The sequence below is a fragment of the Hirundo rustica genome, chromosome 11, assembly GCF_015227805.2.
Source record: "Hirundo rustica isolate bHirRus1 chromosome 11, bHirRus1.pri.v3, whole genome shotgun sequence".
NCBI classification, from domain to species: Eukaryota; Metazoa; Chordata; class Aves; order Passeriformes; family Hirundinidae; genus Hirundo; species Hirundo rustica.
In genome coordinates this window covers 15,202,019-15,214,394 of record NC_053460.1, presented here as the reverse complement: position 1 = coordinate 15,214,394, position 12,376 = coordinate 15,202,019, and the positions used below count along the sequence as shown (strand labels likewise).

The window sequence follows — 12,376 nt, the reverse complement described above, 5'->3', positions numbered from 1 at the left end:
TCACTCGGATTTCCTCTTCTGCAACTTGTGACCATTGCTTCTTGTTCTTTTGCTGAGACAAATCCCTCCTATAACCTTGCCTTAGCTGGGATAAAACAGCAGTTAGATTATCCCAAAAGTCTCCTTTTTCAGGGTAAACCAATTTAGTACCCTCAAATTCTCCTCTCATATCTCCAGTCCACTGGACTCTCCATTACAACTGAACTGTGACTACATCTTTAGTTATAAAATTAGTAATTTTGTGATTAAGATGACTGGCCTGTGGGATACTTGTAGCTCTGAATAAATACACAAACATGTTTTCCTCTTTTATAAAATTACCCAAAAGCATTTGTGTAATAAGGATGCTAAAATAATCTTGATTATACTTGTTTATATCAATTCTCATCAGACATGATAAATATTAATGTAAGAATGAGTGTTAAGTAAATCGAGATGATCACAAAACAGCTCTTTAAAACAGCATTATCATCCAGTGGATCACCCTGTCTACAAAGGATGGCAATAATATGTATCAGTTGACCTCGTAATTTGCTTTCATTTGTCTGTATTCCTTATGAAACTTGGAAACTGATATGAAATGTGGAATCGAGACTTTGATTTATTAAGGTAGAATGGGTTCAACAAGTGCTATAAAGACCACTTGATTCTGATAGTAAAATTTTGTTTAACTCCAGGACAGCATGTGGCACTCTGCTAACAATGTGTGATTTTTGATTTTAACAAGACAGTCAGGGAAAACTGAGATGAGGGAAGCTGACAATTAGAAGGAGTTTGATGTGAAAAAAGTCCAACAAAACAACAAACCCAAGAGGAGGTTGGACAGAATTACAGCAGCAAGAGCTTCCTGAGTAACATCAGCTGGTCTAGCAAGATCCTTCTAAGGAAAGAAAGGGAGCTTGGCAATTTGAGGGAGGCAGTGGAGAATGTGGATGGGTCTGCTTGCTCCATGAACTGACCCTTAGTGACACAGCTGCTGAGGCTCAAGTAAGGACTATATGTGTGCACTGTAGTTACGTTTCTTTCCTGTTTGTTTTGCTGTTGGGTAGTTTGGTTGGTTTTTTTTAAAATTTCCTTCCTTGCATGTGGATTGTATGCAGCGAAATTAAACCTTGTTTAACTCTGCTCTGAGAGGTGCTTCACTCGATCTCTGGAGAGGCTGAGCCTAATCATGAGGCTGTTGCAGGGAGTCCCAGGGCTTTGTGCCCCCGAGGTGCAGAGAGGGATGGGGCGCTGAATTTTGGTGTAACCTCCAGTGCCATTGAAGTGGCTGTGCTGCTGGCAAAGGGAAATCCAAACATGGATCTGGAACTGGCTGTGCAGGAAAGGTGCCTGGATTAGGCAGTCCTTTGGCAGGGCCCCTAAGCCCGCGTGTGCTGCAGTGCTGAGTGCTGCAGTGGTGAGTGCTGTGCATGCACGGCTGGCACCAGTGCCTGCAGCTCGTGGCATCTTTCTGCTCGTACAAATACAAATTCCTGTACAAATGCTTCAGTGTTTCTTTCATGTGCTTTTTCTCTGCTGGTTTTTTCATTTCCTTGCAATCACTGATAGGTTTTCTGGGCCATGCCCAGATGATTAACTACAGTTTAGCTCAAGGCTTCATAAAATGTGGCTTTCAAATGAGTTAGTGATAGATGAGTTACATCAGAGTGGTGTATGCAGAGCTAGGAATGACAGCTCTTGCTACTACTTAGGATCGTATTAAAAAGAGAGCTGGAAACTTCTAATTTAGAGAGATTTAATTTAAGAGATTGTGTTTATTGCCCTGGCTGTGGGAAGCATGTTTCTTATTCCATCATCCTGTACCAGTCAGGCTACTTCCCCTTTAAGCTGGTAGCCAAACTGCTGATTGATAATGAGGGAGGACAGGTGCTATTGTGTGAAACCAGGCAAACAAGTGCTGCTGAGATGAGGGCCCTGGGGATCTTCTCAGAGTGGTCAGAGCTCCCCAGGGATGCTGTGCTCCTGAGCTCCCTCCTGTGTGTGACACCAGGAGCCTGGACTTGGTGAGTCACACTATAGGTAGTGAGGAAAGCACTTGTAAAATTAATTATTTTAGTGAACATTGAGTATTACCTGATTTTATTTTATTTTTTCCTGTGTGGTTCTTTTCCTTAATCCCTGCCCTGACTGTTGATGGTGTTTCTATATAGCAATGAGTAGCACAGACATCTTGGAAAAGTTGATAACTGCCTGTATATGCTGGGAGGTGAACAGGATATGAAACCCTTCTAATTTTGAAAGCAAAAGTAATTATTGTGGTAGATGAAAAAATGGCACAACTCTGTATGCATGAAGGAAAACCAGAAGGATTTGAATTTCCCCATGTCAGAAGTTTGATGACAATAAATGTATTTTTTAAAAACCCCTCATCGGATATATTCAGGCTTTTTGGGCTTTGTTCTAGTTTTTTTTTAAACATGCTAGTTGTGATAATGTTTGTATCAGCTGAAAGAGTTGCTGAAAGTTTTTGTGTATGTTTGTGAATTTATGATCATGAGGAACACCTGTTCCATTAATAATAGGAGGACTCTCCTTGGTCTGATACTAGATTAACTTGGTCAAAAATTTGTGGAAAAATGCTTCAAGTGAACATTCAAAATTATTTCTAAGTTAGTGAATTCAAAACACTTGATGGCTTTTCCTACCTTAGACTGTAGAAGCAAGACAAGTTATGCTGGACTTTGAAAATGCAAATAATTACATAATTAAGAATGTGCTTCAGTCCTATTACACTATCCATAAAATTCCACAATCTTAAAAAAACATGTTTTAAAATATTTTACTAAATATAATTCATGTAACCAAATTTTATAGCCTACCAAGTTGTGCAATTAAATAGTACATGACTATGTCTTACAATTAAAGATTGCAAGGATCTTCCTACATACAATATGATATATTTAACAACTTTTTATGCTAAATAGTTGATATAGTTAATGTTGTAGTCACTTAATTCAATTTTAATTAGCCAAACACTGGTTTGAAAATGTGAGCTTTTCATTAACTGACATTGCTCATATTTTTGCTGCTTGTTTTCCCCATAGTTCTTTCAAATTATGTATGTATAATGTGTTAACATTCATGAAATGCATTTATCATTGAAGGCAATGCCAAAATTAGTGCAGAGTGAAGAGAAATATACTTGTGTGTTTTTTTGACAACTGTAGCTTGAGCCTGAGATGATTTAAAAAAAAAAAACAAAACAAACAACCAAAACAATGTCTAAGTATTAACCAAATACCTCTCCTGAGGAAAACTCTTCTGGTTTGGTTTTATCTTGGGTCTTTTGACAATCACAGGTGTCCAGGCAGAGATTCTGTCACTGAGTAGCCTTGAAATACATAGAAACCAGGAAAACACTGTGGAAAAGGAATTTGCACCCTGAGCATGGATTCAGGAGAAGCATTTCATAAGGGACGGTTTCTAAAGGACTTCTATAATTTATTGTTTGATTCTGAATTATAAAACTGGGAAAAGGTGATATTAATTTGACTTTGTTATAATACTTGCTTTGCACTGTTAATCCTACTATCTATATAGCTGGGGAAAAGATACCAGCTGGTTATAGGCTAGAAATTACCATATTAATGTTTTATTTGTGTGGGAATATAGTTGTGTTAATTAATGTTTTGATGTGGTTACCAGCGCTTAGTGGTCTCTGAACGTCCCCTGCTGACTTAGGGAAATTAGAAATATTCAGGTATGAATGTGGTGGGGCCAGTTATTCCATCTCTGCCCAAGTACTCAGGGGGGAATCCCACTTCATGAAGGGAGGTGGTGGTGGGGGATTGTGCCATCAGGGAGAAACCTTCTGATGAAGGGTGGCTGGGGAAAAGGAAATGTGGGAGGTGTTAAGCAGAAAGAGGGGATTTCAGCTGATGTGCAGCTTGGCTCCAGCCAGGGCTGGCTGTCTCTCAGCACTGATGAGAATTACCTCACTACATGAGAAGATCTCTAGGTGCCTGTCTTGCTGCAGAAGTGTATTTACAACTCACAGTCTAAAAAATACTTCTTTTTGCTGGGGATTTTGTTTTAGGTGTGTTTTTGTGGTGTTGTTTGTGTGGTTTTTTTTTTTTTTTTTTTTTTTTTTATACCAAGATCAGAGTGGGCATACGAAAAACAGTGAAAGGGGCGTGTATGAACAAAATGAAATGTTAGTCTTGATGCTGCAACTTATACCTTTACCTTTACTTTATTCTAGCTCCTTCCTTCCCCCAAAAAAGTGTCTTTTAATAAAAATATTTTATTCCAATAGACAGACACTGTACTTTTGCCATTGATGTCTTTCCTGCTCTCAGTCTACAGATCTGAAAGAGTTAAATGTACCAGCACTCTGTAACCTAGATAAAAAAATATGCATTTTAATTTCTAATAAAAAAAATCAAGCAGGTATGAATAGCAATAAAATTACTCAAAATGTTTAAATTGAAGGAAAACAATTGAAAATGGATTTAGAAATATAATGTTTAGTTAAGCAAGCTATAATGTTCTGTTATTTTAATCAGTATTGTGGAGCAATTTAAACTATGCTGGAAGAGAATTCTTATGTTTTAACATATAATTCTCTCCCTCCCCCAAACAGCCACCAAAAATTCCTTCATATTTCAGTCATATTCTCTAGTCCTTGGCAATAGCAGCCTCTTCGTGCAAAGGCTTTCAGTTTTTGATCTGTTTGCTGGCTGGCCCTGGTACAGCCAGCCCTGGACAGAGCAGCCAAATGGACCTCCAGGCTGTCACATGGACAAACAAGATGCTTTACATTAGACCTGGAACAGCAAATAAACACAAAATCCACAACCAGAATTAGCATCTAGAGAGAGATGCAGAGTGCTGGCTGTAGAGGAGGAGCCTTGATTCAGCATCTCCTCTGCCCCTGCCGGCCTTGGCGGGGTGATTGGGGTGCATTGCTGGGCAGGGAACAGAGGCTGGAGCAGCAGCTCTGCTGCTGTGCAGGCACCTGGAGAAAGATCAGGACTTGGGAGAGGAAGAAGTGGATTGGCAATGTCTCAAGTCCCCTCCAGCACTGGTTCTCTGATGGCCCCAACCAGTTGGCAGTTCTCTTCTGCATAACCAAAACCTTGGAATGTTTAAACATGTGTGAATTGGTTCAGATTTGCTCTAGATGCTTATCTGGACAATATGCAGGCATATTTCCAGCCATAATTCTGTTTTTTTTTTATGATGTTTCTTGATTCTTACACCTGCAGTGAGTGAAGTGGTTCTTGCCAGATATCTGTGCAACTTCATCATGGGAGACGTTAACAAAACTTGTCTCTTTGTCCTCCACCTTTTTCCACGTCGGCTTGTAGGCTTGACACTACTGGCTGTACCTCTCTGAGGACAGTGTGAAATTCCTGATTTTTTAGCACAAATGTTGGCACTCTTCCCTCGACAGCAGAAAATAAGTATTTGCTCATGTAGAGACTTATCTTTTCTGTCTCCTTCAGAGAGCCTCAGGTCTTGGCGAGCAGGGGTGTCTGTGCTCAGCCAGTCTGGGGAGGCTGCTCTGGCGTGGGCACTGGGTCTGTCTTGCCCACGGGCCCTTCTGGAGGAGCTGCTGTCTGTGCCAGCTTGTGTCCAGCAGCTGCTGTGTGTGCTGAGGGCCAGGACACCCTGCTGGCCCGGAGCTGTGCACAGCGCTCTCCCCTCTGTGGCCTCTTTCTCTTCCCTCCATATGGGGATGTGGGCAAAGACCTCTCCCATGCTGACCCCAGATTTACCCCACAATTGTTTCTGTCTGTTCATTTAAATTCCAAAAGAAGTGCAGAGAAAAGAGAAGATGCTGCCCTGTGTCTCTGAAGCACCAGCCTTGGCTTTGCTTGGATCCTGTGGTACTGCTCCAAAAGGATTCCTCAGGAGAGAAGCCACATTGGTGATAAATCACTGTGCCTGAGGCTGCTGGAGAAGGAAAGAGGGGGTGAAAGGCAGCACTTTGCCCTGCCTTTTATTTTCAGGGTGGCTGCGTTTGTGGGATGAGAGCTGTGGGTTGCACAGGGACATTTCTCCCCTTAATCATCCAATTCTCCTAACAGGGAGCCTCACACCGCGGACACTGGAGGCACGTCGGCACAAACAGCACGCGTGGGGACACCTCGATGCTCTGCGTGCAGCCCCTGCCGCTTCCAAACAAGCTTTTTTACTATTTAGAATGTGTTTATTAAAGAAGATTTGGGCTTTAGAATAGGTACTAAATCTCTGCAATGTGCTGAATTCCCATTCTGTGAGACTCCAGTGCTGAACTGAGGGGAGGCGGGTGAACTTAAATTAACCCAGGAGAGGAGGGTGAATGCCGCTTTCAAGCAGCAGATGCTGCAGCACCAAATAAGCATATTGCACAATAAATAGCAGTCATGGCTTTAATTAGGAATTCAATTGAAGTTGGAAACCACTTGCCTACAGTAAAATTGTCCTATTTAACATTTCTATCAACATATTTTTTTATCATTGGCATTGTTGCTTTTAATTTAACTTTCAATTTTAACTTTCAATGTAATAGATAAAATCTTTTTCAAACACTGCATTAATAGTTCTTGCCCATGCATCTATCTTGATCCTGTATTTAAATCACAGGCAGTGAACAAATTGGAGTGCTCAGGGCAAAAAAATAGGCACATCTTTCATCTAACTGTCCAAAATCTGGAATACCTGTGCTTTTGGACCACTAGGTCTATTTGGAGCTCCAGGAATGTGTGCTTAGCGCACACATTCATACAAAATGCTCTCTCTGAAAGCTCTGGTCTGGTGGATTGGAAAGCAGTTGAAAGGTGACAACCTGTCAATATGTGACTCAGAATTAGAAGAATGCTGGCTTCACTTCCAAACTGCAAACACAGGCTAACTTTAGGTATTGAGCTTCCTAAAATGTAAGAGTTCCAGGAAGAAAAACTGTGCTTGCTTTGTTACACCAGTGTGCTTGTAGTTTATCTACTGCAATTGTAATTGCTGGTTAGCTTGGAGGATTCATGCTGGCAGACTGGAGAAGGCTTTCTGCACTTTCAGTTGGGGATCTGTGCACGAGAGGTGATTCCTGGTGCCTGCAGAGGCACTTTGTGATGGTGGTGGTGTGTGAGATGGGGCAATGACCTACTAGTGGGAATCTCTAATCCCTCCATGGAAATGTTGAAGTGGGAGAGACTAAGCAGCATCCCCTCCATGCACCTCCTCACTCCCAAAACCACTATGTACTTGCTGACAAATAAATACGCATCGGTTTTTGTAAATATAACTCTAAAATATTCATAAAGCCTTTACTATCAGAATGGTGCCGCAGCTCTGAAATGTGGAGATATTGCAAAGAAGAACTTCTGAAGCACTTGTAGGTAAAAAAAGCAAACAGTCTTATGAAGTCAGTCAATCCTCATAGTACAGAAGAGACTAATTTCTGCTAGCCCCAAGTTCCTTGTTATTTCACTCAGGGGCATTCTTTCCCAGTACAAGACCTGGGATTTGCAGTAATCCTGGGAATGTAAGCAGGAGACACCAATCAAACTTTTGTGAGAATTTAACACCCACAATAATACCAGTGCCAATACCTTTATCCTCCCATCAGATGTGGGCAGTCTGTATTGTAACAGAGGAAAGAGGAGAACCAAACCCACTAAACTCTGCGAAGGAGTTTTGCCCTACCCCAGATCTATGGGGGGGTCAAGCAGGAACTGTGCAGAGTAGGGGCTGTAGCTGGGCCTTGTTAGCTGGGTTGGAATTTCAGACTAATAAAAGTATGCTAAGTTGTAGGCATCCATTTATTCCTAATCAAGTTAGGAAATAAATTTCCAAAGCCGAGATTACACAAGCTCTGTTTTTGTTAAGCTGAAATTCATGGAGCTGGATGTAAGTTGTTCAAAACTGCCCTGGGAAAAATTATATATTAGTGAATATATTAAAATTATATTTAGTAAATATAAATTACAAAAAAAAAAAAGTAGCATTGAAGAACCTGCCTGATAGTGTGAGTTCAAATATTGTTGAAAAAATGCAGTAGGATAAAAAGAAGCAGCAAAAAGTTCTTCCTGGTCTAATGAACACTGAATTTTTTATTAACTTATGGGCAGTGCGGCTTCAGGAGGCAGCTTCTCTGTCCAAAGTTTGACATACAATATTCCTCAAACTTTCTTAAACTCTAATACAGCTTGAATTTGCTTGTCAAAAGTGGAGAAAGTGGTGATTTTCCAAATCTGTGTAATTTCAAGCAATGAGTCATAATCAATACACTATTCCCAGAACTATAGTTAGGAAAGGAATAAAAACAAAGTGAAATCACACAGGAAGTAAGGAAATAACTTTAAAAAGAACTTTAGCTGACAGGATATTGGCAACTGTTACTATATCTACTTATTTAGGTAAATAATGTGTAGAGTTTGGTTTGGTTTAAGTAAGTGTAAATGATTTTCCAATGCAAGGGAATTTTGGTTTTGTTTTTTTGTTTTTGTTTTCCATTTGAGATTTGCCTTTTGGGGTGATTAAATTTTCTGCAATTTCTTTTGAAAACACAAAATTCTGATTTCATATTTTGCCAAGGGGATATTTTCCAAGAGAAACTGTTCCCTTCCTATGTGGAAGAGATGAGGGGCAAAAAAACCCCCCAAAAAACTGAAGACATTTATGAAGAAAGTAGTTTCTGGAGGGGTTTCTGAGCTTCACTTTGTGAATTTTTTCAAGGTACTTTGAGATTTAGATACTGCAATATATTTGTTTTTTAGTGACTGAGGGTTTTTGCATAACTGGAGTTGGTTTCTCTGCAAGGCACATGCACAGGCTGAGAGGTGGCTATGGTGAGATTGTGAATGGGGAGAAACCTGAGCAGAGTACGGGACAAATCCTGCTGAAATACGTGTGGTACATGTAGTCTTGCAAATAAAACCAAATCAAATTCAATTCCTGAATGACATCAGTCACAAAGGTTAGAATCAGTGGATATTCCCCTCTCCCAATTCCTTCTTTGTGGGTGATTTTGGATTTTGTCATTTTAAAAATCTCAAGGAGAGTGCTTTGGTTGTGATCTCTTTATACCCCCCATATTCCATTTTTAGTATGACCAGGATTAATATAACATATGCAAACTAAATCCAGGCCATTGCATTTACCAACACTGAATTTTTATGAAGATAGGGTAGCTCTTTGATAATCCTCCCTGGCTTTTATTTGCTTTCCTGTTTAATATTTCAATGAAAAAAAAATTTGTTACCATTTGTTATTTGCAATTTATTTTTGTAAAAGTCTATTTGTGTGGCTTTTGGCCAGAGAGTTACTGTAACTTGCTCCAAATTGCTGTCCTCCTGGAGCAATCCATGGAAATGTGTTGCTATTGTGTTAGTACTGAACTATTTCATATCTAGAAGACTGAAATCACAGGGACAAATGCAATATTTTTCTTTGCTCGACTTCTGTCTAATGAGCTCTGCTGTTGGGCAATTGGAGGTCTTCATTCTAGCCCTCTTTCTTGCTAGCTCCTGTGTGACTGAGTGCATGAATTCTTAATATTCCCATCTCCCCATCTGTAAAATGGGAATTTTTATACTTTCCAGCTCTATAAAATTTATAATGCAATTAATAGGATATTGACAGAGCAGTCTGAGACCTCAGGTGGTAGGCACTATATGTAAACATTTTGACAGTTTTATTATTTCTTCCAGCTTAAAAATAGAAAGGTTTAGGAATCACATTTGGAAGAGGCTAAGAGAGTTTTGTGGCTGTTGCCAATAGAAGTATTTGGACCATCTCTCTTCCTGTTTCAAAAGTTGCCTTGACATGCAACTATTTAAAATATAGTCCACTTTCACATAATCCTTTCAGCAAGCTCTTAAAAAACAAAACAAAAAACAAACAAACAAAAAAACCAAAAAACAAACCAAACAAAAGCAAACAAACAAAAAACCCCCACAAAACAACAACAAAAAAACCCCCAAAACAAATAATAGAGCAGTCATTATATCTTTTGGAAAAAAAATTGAAAATAATTTTGTGGGGTTTAGACCTAATATTTCTGTACTATTGACCTATTAAAGTTCAGTACAATGTCTTATGTTTGTTGGGAATAACAGTGGCTAGCCCAAAGGATCAGAACTAAGAATAATGTTTCCCACTATTCTTTTCAGCTGACCTTTTGCTTAGCTGTGAGCTAAGGTCATTTTCACTCTTGGCTGGGCTTCTTTGACAGCTAAGATGGCTTCTTTATGAAGATACTGAGATAAACTGGGGCCGTGCATTCATTCACATTGCTAAAACCACTTCATCAAATACTTCTTCTATATAAAATACTCCCGATCTAATCAAGAAAACATCAAAATCCTGCAAAGTGCCCTTGTTAATCCTGTCACTTACCACCTAGACCATTTTTCAAGATGATTTAATTAGCAAAGTAAAAGAACGTGCTATTCTTTCAGCATTATTCACACAAGTTAAAATGTACGCTTTGCTTTAAGATATAAATAACTTGCATAAACCAGTAGAAAATACATGCAAATGTAGCACTGACATTTAAAAGCAAAGATATATCCTACAGTCAGACGTGTTCTGATTTTCTGCCAATATAACCAGAGCCCCAAAGCCACGGTACCTTTGCTAATTTTCAACCAGAGCTGGAGTGAAAAAGAACTGCCACTGGAAAGAGCCACACACAGCAAAAATATAGTTAGGTCTTTATTTTTACCAGCTCCAAAATGGCTTTCCAATACCAGGAACTCTAAATGTTCCAGAGAAAAGCAAAAAGCTAGAGGAGATAAATATATCCCAAAAATAAGGAGAAGTGCAGGTGTTGTGTGCTCTATGCATATATGCTAACCCATAAAAATTGGCTTAGCAGAGGCAAACCAAAAATAGCAGCAAGAACCCATGATGCTACTCTAGATTAACCCTAGAAGCAATTCCCCTTCTTCAATAAAGTGTAGACTTACTGGAGGTAATTGTCAGCATATTCTTTATTACTACTTCATAGTTATAATATCAGAGTGCTCCTAAGGTATAATTAAAGATTTACCTAGATTTATGAGACTTTATCATCACCAACAGGGTTAAAGAATGCCAGGGAGACCCATTGTGTGAGAGTTTTGCTCAGCAGTTTCCACAGCAGTGAGGGTATTGTGGAATTACTTTAGTGCTTTAGAAAACCTTGACTGCTTGGCACTAATGTAAGGGGCATTATTAGAGAGGGGACGGTATCTGCCTGTTAGGCCAACTCTGCACCTTTCCTTTTCTGAAAAGGAGAAAGGTAGGAAAAAGGAATGAGAAGCCAACAGAAGGGGATGGATGTACTCTGAAGAGTGGAAATTAAGTAGGAAGTAGCAGTTATCATTTATAACGACAATAATGATATGCTGGAAAGTTGTCAGTGTCCACACAGCCCTCTCCATTTCCTTAATACTGATATCCTTGGTGATGGATCAGTGCTCTCCCACCTGAATTCTACTCAGCCCACACTTTTAAATGTTAACTAAACAGCGCTGAATATTGTAGGCTTCCAGATGTTACCATATTTATTACATAACAATTCACTGAATGTATTTAGCAAGCATAGATGATAGGATGAGCCTGGAAATCCAAGAAGGGATAGGAACAATCTGTGGTGGTATTTTAAGACATTATGGTACATTATCTTCCAGTTTACTATGTACAGGGTCAAGTTGCAAAGCCAAACCTGACTTTGATTAGCACTTTATTCTTCAAAGGGTATCTGAGGCTGAGTGATCAGAAATCAGTGCGAAGGGTTCACAGTTTGAACCCTTAACTTTAGCATACTAAAAAGGGATAAGACGCTAGAATAGAAATATGATTCCTGTATTAACGGCAAATTCTTAGACGATGAATTGCATCTGAATTTGCCTATGGTTCCATAGATAGATCTTGTTAGAAACTGCTCACTTCTCCCTTTCTCCCATATTCACAGTCTGTGTTGCTGTGGGAGTTTATAGAGGGCAAAGGATGAAATTTGTAGCTGGGTTAAATATAATACTCAGCTCTGCACCTGGTCTGGAAACACTAATTGGTTATCTTGCCCTCTAATATTAGTCTTTTGCAGTGTGAATCTTTGATCCTTTGGGCAAACATTTCAGTTTCTGTTTGCTAAGGAAAGGTTTCATTCTGTGCATACAGTACACGGGTGCCTACCTCTTATCACACTCACTGCGACAGTGTGGAAGAGCTAATATTCGTGGCACATAAATTGCTTCTCCTATTGCAACTTTCACATCCTGTTCCTTCCTTCTTTGCAAATTCAGTCGAAGCCGTAATAGAAATTTCAGTCATGTGAAAAGGATCTAAGGTAGAAAAAGAATATCTTCTGTGGGATGGATAGCCATTTTGAAAAAAAATGAGATAAGGGAAGTCAGAAGAAAATATAAAACAATAAGATTATGTTATTTTGTGCTGCTTTCCTGGG

The 12,376-nt window shown here is 39.4% G+C and overlaps 1 protein-coding gene across 1 annotated transcript in view; it reads left to right on the top strand.

Moving 5' to 3' along the window:
• The first annotated feature begins 1,908 nt into the window (after positions 1 to 1,908).
• Positions 1,909 to 12,376, top strand: part of LOC120757938 (uncharacterized) — a 34,146-nt gene continuing 23,678 nt past the window's right edge. The window contains exon 1 of the mRNA XM_040075675.2: positions 1,909 to 2,006. Coding sequence (XP_039931609.1) covers positions 1,909 to 2,006 — 98 coding nt within the window. The remainder of the gene's footprint in view (positions 2,007 to 12,376) is intronic.